General features: G+C 49.0%; 1 protein-coding gene across 1 annotated transcript; it reads right to left on the bottom strand.

Annotated features, from left to right (window-relative positions):
- Positions 1-575: 575 nt before the first annotated feature.
- LOC121588442 (myophilin) lies at positions 576-15,978 on the bottom strand. The gene is made up of 2 exons (XM_041906380.1): positions 15,636-15,978; positions 576-1,555 (listed from the first exon to the last, which is right to left on the bottom strand). The coding sequence occupies exons 1-2, from the start codon at positions 15,687-15,689 to the stop codon at positions 1,043-1,045; spliced, it is 567 nt and encodes a 188-aa protein (XP_041762314.1). The 5' UTR covers positions 15,690-15,978; the 3' UTR covers positions 576-1,042.
- Positions 15,979-16,714: the final 736 nt, after the last annotated feature.

Here is a 16,714-nt window from a genome sequence, read left to right as displayed (position 1 = left end):
AACAGGGCTTGATCGCAAATCATATTTATGCTTAATTTTGAACAGCACGATTTACGAGCTAAAGTGCATATGCGAAAGCACCCAGTCCAGAGTGAGATGCACAGTCGCTTCTAATTCGTCCCGTGTCGTGTATGTGTCAAATGAAATGAACAAAAACCTCGGTCATACCGAAAAGGAAAAACTAAGCAACCATGGCAGAAAACGGCACATCCTTTTTGCTTCCCGAGCGGGTCGCAGACAGCAGCGGGATGCGTCCGCGATACAACAGTGTATAATTACTTGCGCGCCTAATGGTTTCCGGCCTGCCTGTCTAGCCGTCCGTCTAGCAAGTGGTGTGGGGCGCGCCTTAAACGCTAGCTACCTAATTTGTCCTCTCTCCTACTGTGAATGTCGTGATCTACGTTCATATATATCGGTTTTCGCTTTCTTTTCAACAAGCTCTACGGAATGTGTGTTAACAATGCCTAATCTTTATATGTGTTTGAATATCCTTATTCGTTTGTATATTGTTTGTTTGTGGAATGCTAACGACTCTGACTACGATACGGAAGCTTGGAAAATACCTTTTTTTTTGAGTAGAGGTAAACGTGTGTATAATATTAGACTCACGGAAGAGCACGGTTTAGTAAATAATGCTACGGGCACCGTGCCATCATCCCCCGTCCTACTACTGCACGAGCCACACACTAAGGCGGAGGAAAAAGAGTGTCTCTCCATTTGCTAAGGCGCTATCGTTTCGTTTACTTTTCTTTTGTTAAAAAAAGAGGTACGTAATTGCTATAACTTGTATCCCACTTTTGCGTTTGTTCCTACGTTTGTAACAAAATGCACTTTCAGCTTTCTGGAATGTGGATTGAATTCGTTGGCCTCCTGTGTTTTGGACCTTTTCCCGCTCACCCCCGCGTTTGATTAGGTCGGTCGGTATGCGCACCAAAAGAAGAGGGGTTTTTCTTTTTCGGGTCGAATTAACGTACTACTACACACCCCCCCGGGAGTTCTGGCGAGTTGTTACGACACACATGCACACACACACGCTAGCACCTTACATGTGTCTGGTGTTGCCAAAGTTGATGCCGCTCTGGGTGGCGCCCTTGTTCGAGCCGTACTGCAGCGAGATGACGGTCTGGCCGGCCCGCAGCTGCTCGTCGCTGAACTGGCGCTCGTTCTTGTCCGCCTCCTTCGGGCCGATCGAGGGCTTGCCGTACTTGCCCGCCTTGCGCCCGAGCGACTGGACGCAGATGACGACCGAGTTGAGATTCTGCCGCTCCCACAGGTCCACGCTCTGGAAGGTTTCCTGCGGCGGCACGCCGAACTTCTTCGCCGCCTCCAGGAACGCGGAGATGTTCTCCATGCACTTGAACGCCATCTTGCTCGTGTTGACCTTCTTCACCGTGCCCGCCTCGATGGCGTTCGCGAGCGTGCACAGCACGGTACCGTCCTTCAGCACCTCGAAGAAGTTGTCCATGTCGCCGGACGTGTTGATCGGTTCGCCGGTCACCTCCTTGATCCATTCCAGACATTCGGCGGCCAGCTCCTCGCTGTACTTGGAGTTGATCTGCGAAACGAGTACCGGAAATAGAGAGACACTCGTTATTGCTTGCTCCTGTTTCCTTTGATACAACAAAACAGCCGCCCATGTACGGGTAACGAAGAGTGCGTGTGTGTACATGTCGCCGCACCCTTGACCCTCCTCAAATCACCATGACAACGGAGTGGAGCGAGCCGCACAGCGCTTATTTGCAATGCATTTGTTTTTGTTCTACCAAGGACACACCTGCACCTGTGTGTGTGTGTGTGTGTATTTGTTTCACCACGTATGGTAATCCTTGCCCTTCCTCTCTAGTGTTGTTACATTTACGAGCAATGATTGACAAGGCAACCGCTGGGAGCTCATTACGAGCAGCATTGCATCCGATTAGAACAACATGTGCGTCTGATGTCATTGTAAACATTGCCAACATAGCAAGCTTTAATTTGCTGGACACAAACACAACAATCCTTTGCAACACAACAACCTCTCAACACTCTTGTTAAGTTAAATAGATTAGTTAGAAGATAAAGCAACACGTCATAGAGCGCAAATCGAAAGCGAAACCAATCAACACCTTTATGCAAATTGTCGTGAGTAACCCCACCGCCAGCTTTGCATACATAATTGGGTGACGCGCAGAGCGCAAAAGATCAAGTGCGATAAATTCGGATCGATCGACACAACATGTGGTTGAATTTCACTTCCCATCAGGAACGACGCGAGACCTAGGGACCGACCCAGAGCAAAGAGGAGTGCTAATTAATTCCAGCAGCAATTAGCAGCACACACGTGTTGCGCCCATACCACACTACCGGTATTGCCGGATTGTGATGGCGTTACTTTTGTTTTCGAAATTCCCATAAAACACACGGGCGAAGGCGAGAGTGGAAGATGAACGAGCAATTTCGCACGGGAAAAAGCAACCAAACCGGAGCTTTTCCTTCCCGCACGGCTGTTTCGCTACATTCCGGTGATTAAACGTGAGCCCAGAAGACACACTGTGAGAGGTTGTCCTGGGTCTGGGAGAGCAACTCCGGAACCCGACGAGGAGGAGGAGTTGGATGTTGCTGTTGCCTTTTATGTCAGGCGTACTTTTTCCATTGGCGTCGGCTAGATGTCGCCAGCGGATAGAATAGAGAGTCGGACGGCCACGCAGAGCAAAGCGACGGTTGTGTTCCGTGTACCCTTTTTTGGCCAAACGTTTAGATTATAGCTAACCAGCGGCTGGCTTGCCGGGACAACCCGTTCCTACGCAGCCCCTTTTTTCCTAATTTCCTCCGCTGCGCTGGCGACCTGGAGCTTAACCTGGAGAGATGGAATGTCTGGGGGTGCGAGGAACGGGCACTTTCATTGCTAATTCAAAAAGAAGAGGAAGAAGCGTACGATGGTGATCGCAAGGCGGTACACTGTAATCCCCCCCCTGTAAGAAGTGTCCAGAACTGTACGACTTCACTTGACGCGGTTGACGTAAGACGTGGAGGAGAACGTGCTGTGAATGTCATCATCGAAGAAGGCGACGATCGAAAACAAAGTGGAAAGGGAATCTGCACACTGCACACGTACACAGCATTAGATCAGACGTAATCCGGGGGGGGGGGGGGGGAAAGGGGCGAAAAGAGGGCGAAGAAAGTAGCGCATTTTATTGCAAAGAGCGCTACAAACATTGGACACAACTCCTCGAGAGCAACACGTCAGCCAAGTGGCTATATCACTCTGTGCTGGTAGTGAACCTTCGGTGATTTAACTCTCCAAAGCCCAATACCCAAAGCAACAAACCATATTGACGGCGTTCCGTTTAAAGATTCTTCCATATTTGGATTTAAAAAAGTACCAACGATCGATGATGGCGATGGCGGTGGTGGTGGTAGTGACTGGCTGGCAGAGACGCTGGCGGAGAACTTGTTTCGAGGACCGAGGTCTCGCCGGTTGTCCCTGGTTGCTGCTGCACTCTCGCGTTTCTCTGTCTCTGTGTGAGTGTTTCTGGAGGGAGAAAAACCTGTTCCTCCATCGGCGTAATAGCCGGCAAACGATGATAAAACCGAAAGTACACACACACCACACTACAATACGGGCGGATACGAACCGGAATCTTCCAGAAATTGAAGTCTTGCGTCAGGATGACTAAAGACCAAGGGTGCTTGGGATAGGATGCTAGGTGTTAGGTTATCTTCTTCCCATGACTCACATGCACACACACACACACACACACACCGGAGATCGAGCAGATCAACCTTGGTAGGTAGGAAAAATGATCGATACGACCGAGAGGCGGCGCAGGCGACCCGGCGACGACATTGTAGACTTTCCTCCTTGCCCTGTCTAAATATGGCCATGCGAGAATCGAACGCGTTTCCAGCGCCGTTGCGATCCGGTCGATCGTTCGGTTGGTTGGGGTTTAGTCTACAAAGCAGTGATATTGCTGCTGCTGCTGGGCAGGGTACTTGTATCACCCGTGCTACACTAATCCGATGTTCCGAGTCATCGGCCAAGGCACACCAGAGCGAAACACTGCCGAAAATGGCGGCTTTTTGACGGGTTGAAGGACACACACGCGCAGCAGAGGAGGTGGTGTGGGGTTATTCAAATATTTCGCCAATGACTTTATTTGGCCCTCCTCTCTCCAATGGTTTTCGTGCCTACGCGCATGTCATTCGTCATCTTCTGCTGCAATAGTAGCTTGTGGTGAGGCGTAAGGTGAGGTGTTGTCCGCATTCTAATGTACCAATACGGACACAAAGTCACGAGTCATGAATTGAGCAAATCGAAATCATTGTTTCGGAAGTGACGAAAGGACCGTTCCATTCCGTTAATTCTTCAGCGTTGATGTTGCAATCGGATAAGCGAAAACGGTGACCAACCTCCGTTTATCGGTTTACTCATCGGCGGAGCATTTTGGACATAGATTTGTGCGCTACGGAATGTGGGACCCGTTGTTTCTGTGTTCGATAAAGATGGGTGTGAGTCACCCCAGTGTTGTTGTATGTTGCATGTTAGTAGCCTGCAGGTCTTTGTTTTGGAAGCAATTTTTATGAGCTGCCAGCAGACAAATGCGATGTGATCGAGAATAGAATAGCCGCCAGCAGCTGTTCGCGATCGCAACTCCACCTCCCAAGAAAGAATATTCTCCAGCCCAAACAGAACCACCAACAGAAAACATTCATTGTCAGCGCAGCACATTCTCGAGCTTCGTTCGTAGCGGGTGTCATAAACCTTTTACAAACGCTTGTGTTAATTACGGCCACGGGATAGTAGCAGCAGATGGTGGTGTTGTGCATGCCCCTATCGCGCCGAAAATGGCTCGTAGCCTCATAAACGGCCTCTGTTGACTTCCAAGTGTTTTTCATGCTGCTCTTCCACCGGCTAACTACTACCACCCATTCGCGATCGCGGTGTGTTGAAAACTTTGCATTCAAATATGGTAACTTCCCTCCTCTCACGCCGATTTCTTCTTCGTCCTGCAGATCATCGCACCCCCCTTCTCACTGTGCGATCGCCATTTGGGTTCGACCGAGTTTTCGAACCACGATCCAGGTCACAACAAGGGGGGGACTCGCAACCACGGACGGGAGGACAACCTTTTTGGGGCCTTGCAAAGGGTTGGTTCTGGCTTGGTACAGCGGTGACTCCCCAATGTACACACACACTGCAGGGGGCATTATACTGTTGTGGGGATGTGTCTAGTCAGCGAATCTACACACACACACACCAGTCGGCTGTTTGGGACTGCTTGCGCGATCACCCCCCTCGTTGTGGCGTGCTCTCGGACTGCTGTTCGGGCGCAAATGCCGATTCATCATCGTATATGGACATTATGTTTTTGCTGTGTAACACGATAACACCGCCATAATGCGAGCTAGATTAACTGCGCTGCACAGCACACTCCTTGATGCACCACCTTTTCTTTAATCGGAGCCACAGCGAGCCAGCCAGCCAGCCAGCCAGCCAGTCAGGCCAGTTCGCTAATGTGTTCGCTCCAATGACAAATGGTGCTGATTTGTGCGCGAAATGGTATGGCAGCCGGCCTGCAGTAGCAATCCGCCGAATGAACTAAAAAACCAGTAAAACCACACCGAACCATCAGTAGAAAAGCCACACAACAACCGGAGTAGATCATCTTTCCTGCTTCAGGTGTTTGTGTGTGTCGGAGTGAAATCTCCGAGCGTTAATGTCTAAAGCGAGTTAATCTTCTTTGTGTCTCGCTATTAATCTGAACAGGATATGCATTTCTCTCAGTTCAGGGTAGAAAGTGTAAACAGCCACCACGAAGCGGTTCGTAATTTGATCACACATCAGCACTAAGTAATAACCAGCTAGCATCATTTTCCACTAAAGCTCAAGCTTCATTATCGTGATCATAAAACAAATGTCTTTGAGGTCTTACGCAACGGTACCGTAACGAACGATCCCTGCTATCTCCATGTGGTCCATCTTATCCGGACGTATTACACTGTACTACACCCCTATACTCATCGGGACAAATACGAAAGCCATAAAGCCCCGTAGGACCTTATTTGTTGAGCTAATTGTTGAAACAAATTGACTCCACCAGACACTATCATCGGAGCCTGATCTGGAGGTGAAGTGCCTTGCCTCGTTCGATACGACGATAAGAGGGCGCGCAGCAGGGCGCAGTGGATGGATGGAGTGTTGCAGGTTTATTGATTGGCGGGTCTTTTTATTGCCACTCCATACTCGAATCATGTGATGAACGGTTTCCCTTTCTTACACACACACTGCACTGCAGGGAACTGCATCGTTCAAGTGTTTCCTGTGCCATAATCATCCTTCTGCCCCCTCCGCCAAGTGCGAAGAAATCAATTTTGCTTATGCTTTCGGCTCCGTGACGTGCAAATGATGTTGTCCATCCAAAACAGCAATGAAAACAAATGGCAATCGGGTTCAATTTCCTTCGATTGTCATCACAATTGAACGGCGTGGTGTTGACGGGACACGGCCACCGTCTTTCTATCAGTGATACGTATCGCTGCATGTAATACTGAAACAGTGCGCTCCCGGCGCACTGTCAGCGATCGCGATCGCGATGATTTATTTGGGGCGAGATACAGCCGGCACATCACAAAAATGGAGACCAATGGACGGGGTGACATCATAACAACCATCTGTCAGCAATGTGCCTAAAAATGTGCATAAATACTTAATTTTTAGTTTCACAAAAATGACCCACATTTAGTCTGGGTCCGGTCTTAACCGGTTCATCAGTTCGACTCCGAAGAAGACTGCCATTGCTGGGCGAAGTTGGAGCGTTCAACAATTGCTAGCAAACACACACACACACATAGCCGATCCGTAAAGCAATATTCTTCAGCGATCGGACACTCTCTCTCTCTTCATCTCGGCATCTCGCATCACGACACGAACGGTTTTTTCGTGAATGTTGCAGAATCGATTTGTACACGTCATTGACCACGGGTGTACACTACACCACCACCGCGTGAAGGTAATGATAATGATGATCGCAGGAACAGTCAAGAAAGCAGAACCAGCAAAACAGACAAACCACCCCCGGTGAGCCCTAGGCAGTGGCAGTGGGTAAAGATCACCAACACGATCAACCGTCGTCAACGAGGGCCGCCGGGAGATCTCTTGCGAAGGAAACCTGAACATCGTTCCTTCCAGAGGGACACAAACGGTCTCCACCGAAAGACGGATAAAAATGGGTCAAATAACTTGTTTTACTTTCGGATTCCGTGCTATGGAGCATTGATTTTTGTATGTGTGTGTGTGTGAGCGCAATGTTGTTATGAGAGAGCAGAGCAAATGACCGAAATTAAAAATAATTCCGCAGGAAAGGTACACCCCAAATTGTTTCTTAATGCTACTTTCGGGTGGTTCACGATGTTAAATGCCCTTTTCAAGTTCTGATGAGGTGCATCATTATCTCATCAGTAGATGGTGATCATCGTGTTTCATGCTACGAGTTGCGGACGATAGCAACTTATCATCAAAACGGCGCAATTTCTGATGATACCATTATCTATTGATGTAATGGTGTGATAATGTATGCGGTATGTGCGGCAATGATAAGTTACGAATGAAGCAAACTTCCATCATGCAGCTGACGAATTGTACTTATTTCTGTGGACTTCAACATTTCCTCCCACATCTTCGATCGTCAAGATCACACTTCTTCAATGCGATCGTATTAACTCCGCCGCGTTTCTAGCTCTCACCACCTATCACTCTATCTGTCAGAAGATCTGACAACAATTATCAAATACCAACACCACCAGCCAGCTTCAAAGTGGTGATCCGCAAAGGGCGAAGACTGGACAATAGGGATGGGAGGTGGAGGAGATGCTGCAGCTAAACTGGAATTTTGAGGCCGCAAAATATTGCCTCCACCACCTTTTGCGGATGGGATCACACGACGGCAAGATGTTCAACGCTGCTTCTTTGGGGCGTTGCGAGACGAAACTAGCACGAGACTGCCAAATCATTGCGTTTGATTTGATTTGGGTGATCTTTCGCGCCCTTCACCGCCGTTTGCCCCTTGTGGGCTTCTTCCTTTGTGTGTCCATTCGCACACTGAACGTTGTACACGTTCAATTAATCTTAAGCTACCAATAACAACACAGACAAGGTTAGGCACTAAAGCTTAAGATCAACTATACCCGCTTCAAGGCAACGAAATTGCCGCACGTTCGGTTGGGGTAGCGCGCGTATAGCAACTCGAGTGTGTCAGATCGATCGAAATCTTCTCTAGCAGCTGCCTCGATAAACAATAATCAGACCCCGCCACAGGCAGCAGCAGCAACAAGCGATACATCCCTCTGCGTTGACCGCAGACACGACGTCATGAACTGTCTATGGAAATGATTCATGAAGCATACAGTGGTGGTGATGCTGCGCGCAGGGTCATAGGAGCGCGCGCAATACAAAACACGTGCGTCGATCATTAGAGTGGAAGAGACCGTCGTGGAGAGCCTGTGGAGGACGCGTCTGTGTGGACGACGTGGATGTGGATGCAGGAATATTCTAGCACTTTGTGAAATCGAACCATTGTGTGTTTATCACAGTGGAGCAGTGGAGAATTCGAAACGCGCGTGGTGCCGCGCGACGCCCTGGATGCAGCTGTTTATTGGCAGTAAACATTCACACCTTATCACACTCAACTCAATGAGTTGTGGTCACAGCCCAGCTCCTGCCCTGGGTAATTGGTTCAGTGTGTGGTAGTTGTTCAGAACGTGATACCGATGTAGTGATTCGTAACTGCGAGCAAGTGTGCAGTAATGTTGTTTGATAATACTTTTACACTCTTGCAGGTACTGAATGTCCATCCGGTCGGTGGAACTGATATGCTTCAAGAGAGTAAACAAACTATTATCCCCCGTTCAAGTGACGCCGTTCTAACGCTGATAGACGATTGGATGACTTCATCGCTCGAAATGTTCCCCACCAGGCCCTCATCCGCCATCGGGGCGCATTTTATTGAATTGTCGATCATTGCAGGGCACGTATTTGGCGGTTTCAATTGCAGCACTAAGCGCTGAGCTAACTGTCTAAAACCATTTAATGGTAATGTCCCACTGCTTATCTGCTAGAACGGCCACCCTATACAAGTGCCAGTACAGGGCTGAGCGCACTGGAGGACGTGGTCGTCGTCGTCGTCGTCTTGGCACTGGAGCTTATCTATGGTTTATTTTTCCACCCTCCGTGCTTCGATGGTTCATTTAGTGAGCTAATGAAATCCATAACCCACTGTTGTACCGGGCTTGGTGACGACTGACTCCCCGCGTCTGGCTGGTATGTGTTGACAGAGGGGAACACACACCACACGTCCCCAGTATCGAGGGGGGCATGAGTGCCAGACACCGTGAAACCTTGCAGTGGATTTACACCATTTACTGTACAACAGCTCGACAAGGGCTGTTGCTGTTAGAGCTGTAATGGTGACATGTATAGGTCCCCATCCCCCGTTGAGTGAGCACACAAATTAACGACAATCCTAACACTAATCGTACGCTAATGGAGAATGTTCCGCACGGCTCACAAACTGCCATGATGGCACCACCAAAACGGAACATTTAGGTTTCAATATAAAGAATAATCAATTTGATTGATTGACCCACATCTCTCTCACCAACAGTGTGTTGGCGTGGCCGCCGGTGGTGTGATGGGTTCGTTGATTTGAACTCCCCGTCAACAAAACAGAGATCCTAAAATATGGATGACTTCACGGTGCGGCAAATGATCTCATGCACACAGAAAGACAGAGAGATCACGTTTTCGCTGAAGCTCTACTCAGCGAGAAGCCCCTCCGCTCAGCTCGCTTTTAAGGGCCGATGATAAGCGACTCACTGACGAAGCGAAAACACTCCACTTCTGGATGAGTTGGGTGACTGGAGCTAGCAGCGATCCAGTTACTGCAGTGCGTGAATGCTCCGTGAAATCCTCTCCTCACACAAAAACGAGCCGCGGAAGGAAGTCTCTGTTTAACCGAACCGAGTTGATTGATGTGACATGGGAAATGGGTGCGTGTGTGGGACCCTACACCACACAACCTCCCCCTGGCAGATGACGGTGTATGGCAGTTGGCTTTTGCTGCCCGCACAGGAAATACGTCATCATGAACGCGTTGGGTCCACACGACGACGACTCCTGCTATCTTTTCACATCGGTGTATGTGGAACCGTTGCAACCGGTGCAAGCGTTATCTTCTTTCTCTTGTAGGCTGGCTGGCGCAGAGAAGGTGCAGACGGGGCCACGGCCGGAGAACGTGAGTAAGTGGGCCTTGTTCGAGCATCAAAGGGAGAGCACCATACCTTGTCGTGGTTGGCGCGTTCGGTCCAATCGATAGATAGCCGCTATCAGGAGCGTTCCAAATTCCATTAGCCGGCGAAGAATGGCGCAGAAAGAGCCAATGGAGATATAGGAAGGTGAAACGAGCGTCCCCTAGTCGCAACGGGGGAATGAATTTTGATGCTTCCCAGGCAGGCGGAAACTGATCGGATTAAAGTATTACGGACAAAGCAGCGCAGCGTTTGGGGCCAAAATAAAGCAACCCAATTGACTCATTGGATTTCATAGTGGCCCTCGACCACCGAACACACACACCTTTGCCATGCGTTGCATCCTGTCCAATCGAACACGGCCGGCGCCTATCTTTCTCGGTCAATGGTCGACTGCTGTTTGCTCGATTTTCTCCCCGATTTAAAACATGAAACATTTATCTACAATCTGCTACATCCAGGAAAGAAAGCAACGATGACCACCGAAAGTGCTCTCAAATATAATTAAACCAGCCGCCCCAGCCCTGGCCTAACCTAGCCGACCGAATAGAAAGCAATTAATCATATCCTACAATCCCAAACGGTACTCGCGCCTAGGGGAAGTTTTTGCTAGTGTTGTGGCAAAAGCCACAACAAAAAAAAACCCTCACAAGGGTGTGATCATTCCAAGCTCGACGTGTCCATGTCGATACGCCGTTTGGTTGGCTTGCCGCCGCTACCCCCGATTGAAGGTGCCGAATGTTTTGGCGATTTTACATTTGGCGCAATTAACTCCATCACGGACCATCATCACGGGGAAAAGAGTAGTTTGGGGAGCACAATAATTAATACCACATGCTAATGGGGGGGTAAAGGGAAATGGGCTTCGCGGTGCGGGGTTCGGTAGGTTAACAGGCGTGTAAATGGAGATTTGGATGCGATAGGACAACGGTGCATCAGCGGAAGAGTGGCGACGAGCTCACCTTACAAAAGGGTGGCCAGGCAATTTCTGCACTAAATGACCCACTTTCTTAGGCGTTCGCTTAATCGCCACACACACACACGCGCACGGAAGCTGTGGAGTGTAGAGAGACACGTCTTTGTGTGCCACGTGTACATTGTTTTGGAATTGGTGATGAGTGCGATAAAGGCAGATAACATCACCAACTCCAAACCTCACGTTACAAGAAACAATAAATCAGATTTTATCCAACCATCTTGATTCAACCCTTTACCTTACTTTACTCGAGAGAAGAACCATCCAGCGCAACGGGATCACCGGAAAGATCCTCCACCCAAGCGATCGTGCACGATATTGCTGAAGAACTCTTCCAGCAATAAAAGTATCACCATAATAAACCTTCCCCCCGGCTAAGGGTAGTATGGGGGAAAGTGGGCCCGTGGCTTGTGACGACGCTGATTCGGGGTTCAGTTCTTCATGTGCCGCGGCGCGCTAACGGCATAAGCGTCACGCATCAATTCATTGTTTTCGGCTTTTTGGAGAGTACTGTTGTTTGGACAGACAGACAGTTCGTATGTTAGACGCGTAAGCGTAATTGAATGCATCCCTCCAGGCGATGGCTTGACTGCTGATGTGCAGCGTTTCCGGTGCATCGTTTCGTGCGCAGGAAGTTCCAGTAAAAAAAAGTAACGAAGAAAGCATTTCCAGAACAAACCACCCAGAAACCCACATAAGATCAGGTCATCAGGTACTCTCCCCATAAGCTCTATATGCCTAAAACGATTGTTTCTATTATCAATTCATTTTATCAAACGCAAAAGTTCGTGTCGTGGCGAAGGTGCTCGTGCCAGCCCGTTTTCATGACCCGCCAGCCAGGGTTTTCCACATAAACCTTCCCTCTTTATCGCGTGCCACTCGTGTTGTTTGGCAGCTGAATGGACTTGGGGACTCGGTTTTGTGGGGGGGTTTGTATAAAAAAAAAGAGAAGCTCCAAACAAACAAGCTTACGGGGTGGAGAACACGGGTGTAATTCTTGAACCGGTTAATGGACGCTTTTTGTTAAGCGTTCTGCTAGTATAAAGCAAACACGAGCACACTTTTTAAGGCATTTCCTTTTACTACTTTTTACCCTTGCCCATGATGATGCCCATGATAGTTGACCACGGTGCGTAACGAGGTAGGAGGCTTGCGCCTCGACGACCCCAGTCTCCCTAGTTAGACGTGTTGGCGGTCACCATCTTCACCGTAAGGCGCGCTACAGCTCTACAGCCGGGCAAGGTCTACGCTGCCCGGGCCCATGTCACCCGTGGTTTGTGGTGCGATGTCAGGGCTTATTAAAAGCAGAACTCATCCCCTGCCCCTCCGCCCACCCGTTAAGCCATTCAAACGAAGTCAAGGTTTGCTATTTTCAAAGCAGGCGGCAGCGTAATATGGTCAGCTTCTCGTTCACTGGAAGTCATCAGAAATTCTATCTGGAAGCACCACTTTACTTTCTTTCCATGCTGTGTCGGTCCACCGTTTCTCTCCCGTCCACCGGACGAATGCTTACTGTCCTTGAGCGCGACACTTGAGATATTATCCCACGCTCTTCGGAATAATCACTGTTGTGTGTTGGGGCGAGGCTTTGTTTCCACTACCTCCGAGCCGTTGCTTCGTTTCTCGTCAAACTTTAATCGCCAACGTTAGCCACAGCTCGTGGCAACCGTCCCTCGTGTGCTCCAAAACGTGGCGGTGGCGACGAATACACACAGCGGCTTAAGAGCATCTCAAAGTCGCAACATTCATACGCGAAAAGGCGTACAGGTTTATGTGTGTAGAAGTGTGGCGTGAGTCATCCAACGCAGCAAAATTCAATAGAATGTAGGCATTAGCCCATTTGATGATGACCGTTGGCGATCGTTCACGCTGGATTTTGAATTCAAACTTCAACAGCTGAAGCGTGCTTCAGTTACCATGGCAACCACGCCACGTTCAGCGGCCGGCGCAAACGTTGGCGTCAATCGCATGATGTTTGAAGGTAAAAGTTGAATTATTCGTCGTTTTTCGTTACAAAAACGATCATTATGTTCTTTGTTGAGATAATATACTTTAATATTTAGGACACGATTGGCGTTTTACTTCACTGCAGAAATTCACGCACACACACATGCACATTCTGGTTCACCCTCTGCCATGTTCAGGTATGTATGCTTTTTGTGAGGTCTTCTTTGTGCGTGTTTATTACTTCGCCCGGTGCGGGGTTTTTTTTTGTATTACCTTTCCAAATGATTCGCGTTTTTGACCAGAGCGAGCCACAGGGAAACAAGGACGCCAAACATCCGTGTTTACAGAGACGAGCGTTATTTTGAACGTGAAGCCCACCACGGAAAGCGGACGTGACACAAAGGAGGGAGAGGGAGCCAGCAAAGTAACGATCGAGTGGAAGGAAGATGACATCATCCGGGGCTGGTTGCGCGTTCGTTTTTTTTTCTATAGAAAATATGATGCCTTCTTTTGCCCGTCAGCATGAACGACTTTTTTCCGTTCGCTTGCGCGGCAAAAAACAGGCGCGGCCAGCAAATACGATAATATGAATCCCCGGCACACCTCACCCAAGGCAGCACCAATATCCACGGTGTGTTGCGTTCCGATTTATTTCTGCCATATAGAGAGACAACCGGCGACAGCAAGGGGTCCCCAGGGTCAACTTTCCTTGCGCCCTTATCCTTGACTTTTTTACCCAGCGCCTGTGTGCGTATGAGCGAGAGATGTTTTTTGATACGCAAAGAAAAGGGCACACAGTAAAATGGGAAGCAGAATCGGAAGTAACTTGGCAGAAAGGTTGGGAAGCAATGTGAATGTCTGGAATGTCCGACGAAGACACATTAATTCGGTGCAGGGCAAAGGAATTGAAACGAAAACGTAGCACAATAACCAATAACTGTAGGGCTGTAGGGATGGGGGGGGGGGGGTTCTTCTCTTTCGCCAACGAAGAGCTGAGGGGAATGGGGGTTTGCAAAATCAGCTACCCCTGAGTTAATTTTGTTCTTTTTTTTCGCACAAGAGTGTGTGCAAGAGAACTGCTGCGGGTTAAACTTGCAGCAGATGCTCGCTTTTTCGGCTAATTGAGAATTAATTGCATTTGCGGGGCGAAATGCGGGCAGCTCTCTCGGTGAGAGCTACTAATCAGCATAATGGAAAACACATTAGTTTGGGGCAGTCGAAGATATGATGTTCGTTTGAACAGCAGGATTGTAAATGATTGTTAAAACGACCGCACACAAATATATATGTATGGCCGCTCCAACGTTTTGCCCAACGGGAAAGGGCGAATTTAGGGGTGCAAAGCAAGCCCTAAACTGGTTTATGGTTTAAGTGCGTTACGTTTGGCGATGGTTTCGTGTACGATTTTGTATCTGTCGATCGACACGGGAAGGCGAGTGTCGTGATAGCACTCCAAAAAGCTTCCTCCCGTTTATGGCGAAGAAGGTGTGGCGACAGAGGCCCTCTGTGTCTTCCTCCTCACTTTGATTGATTGCTTCGCATGAGCAAGCATATTTCAAATCATGCGAGTGTGTGACATCCGCCTATAAAACGGAATGTGTTATTTTTTGCACACAAAACCTACCACACAATTGGTGGGAAAATGCGTTGGTGAAAGATTTCTTAATTGATCGTGTGCATGTGTGTGTGAGGGTGATCGTACGCAGCTCTTTGCACAAGTGCAATTTTTCAAGCTCGTGACGGTTAGAAAATCGGTTATTCAAATTAATATGTCCGCTGAACACGAAACACCAGGGCCTCTTATATGCTTTGCACCCCTACGAAGACGAACTAGCCAGGTACAAACACACACACACGCACACAACCCTAAAGTGCACGGCCCCGGTCGGACACGTTGCGTTCTTCCACCGGTAAAAAGCGGGTCAAGTAAGGCAGCGAAAAGCATAACCAGACAGAGAGACAAAATAAAAGCCTATCAGCGACTCGAGGCGAACGGGTTGACCGAAAGACCGTGCCGCACCTGGTGACCGAAGGCGCCGTGCGCGGAAGGGAATCAGGATGGAAAGCATTCCAATCCCAAGAGTCCCGTTTCTCTCTCTCTTTCTCTCTCTTTGCTGGGACTGACGACGGTATAACAGTCTTTTTGTTAATTCCCGAGTGGGTCGACCCGAACAGAGAGGCTGGCGGCGGAATGCAGATTGACCAAAACGGAATTCCTGCGCACGTTTGTCTTGCTGCATTTGAGAGAAAGCCGGTGGTGAAGAGATGCAACCGTCTCCCACGCGCAATGATCACTCCCGCCCGAAAGTGCAGGACGAGGGGAAGAAGGTGGAAGAAGCAGAATGGAGAACGGGGAGGAGGATCTGTGTGGGGTCGCAAACCAACTGACGACATGCACACACACACAACCAACCAACATTGACACACTCACCTTTCGCTGAGCTTCGGCGGCGAATCCGGATTTCGGTGCACGATGCGTCGACATGGTGGTTCTGTTGTTGTTGTGTTGTTGTATTGCACTGCACACAAACACACTGGGGGTGTCTGTTTTTGTTCTGTTTAATCCGATTCCGGAGAAGGGTTTTCTACTAGTCGTTCGGTAGAGCTGCGGGGTGGGAGCTTGCACGGCAGGCAGTGTGGACACACGCGGGAAACGGCCTGTCTTGTGAGGAGAAGCGGCGGTGACAAAAGCGCAAACACTACGAGCGGAGACAGAGAGAGAAACGTCCGAACGCGAACACGGCACTTGAAGAATTGAATAGCGGAACACGCACCCGACCCGTCCGAAGCTCGTGTGTGCACATCGCGTCGGCCTAACCTTTGTGTCGGTATGGTGGCCACTTCGGGTGGAGAAATGTTTTTTTTTTGTGTGGGAATATCTATCGTTAGATGTGTGATCTGCTTTCAATTGTAAAGCTAGCACGTAGAAATACTAAAAGTAACACGTGGACAACAGAAAATGTGTGTAAAAATGAAACCGAATCATTCGCATCTGTTAGGTTCGGTCCAAATAGTGTCACAAGCTAGTCACATTAAAAACCGTAGGATGGATTTTTAAATACCTTCCACGAAAAAAATTCACTCAATCAATGGAGAGTGGATTTAATTTGGAGAATAGGGATTTCTAGGAACTTGAAAGACGGTTGGAGTTGTGCATAAGGGTTAAACCCGAACACGAATAGCGATTGCCTTCGTGGACCCGGAAAGGGGGTGTGAGGCATGCCGAGACTGAGTGGAACCGCGGAGTGCGGCCACCGCTTTTCCCACAGGGCAAGGCGCGAGCTTTTTGGCGACTCAAAATGTCAAAAACCGTCACAACTACTTTCAAAAAGCATCGTCAGCGAGGGAAAATCGAACCGATTTGGAGCGTTGGCGAGCTCACGAAACCCGGGTTGAGGCCTGCGGGAAGTGCTGATTTGATTTGAAATGGAAATGGACATAGCAAGGAATGACGCTTTTCTTTCCGGACGGCATTTCTCATATTCTCCGTAACGATGAATTTGGTCTTGC

Source organism: Anopheles merus, chromosome 2R (assembly GCF_017562075.2).
Source record: "Anopheles merus strain MAF chromosome 2R, AmerM5.1, whole genome shotgun sequence".
NCBI lineage: Eukaryota > Metazoa > Arthropoda > Insecta > Diptera > Culicidae > Anopheles > Anopheles merus.
This window is presented reverse-complemented; position numbering and strand designations above follow the sequence as displayed.

Bases quoted from the DNA above. Each gene is read 5' to 3' on its own strand.
- LOC121588442 (XM_041906380.1), bottom strand. From the start codon at position 15,689: ATGTCGACGCATCGTGCACCGAAATCCGGATTCGCCGCCGAAGCTCAG. The intron at 1,556-15,635 runs GTGAGTGTGTCA...CTCGTTTCGCAG, and splicing joins CCGCCGAAGCTCAGCGAAAG to ATCAACTCCAAGTACAGCGA.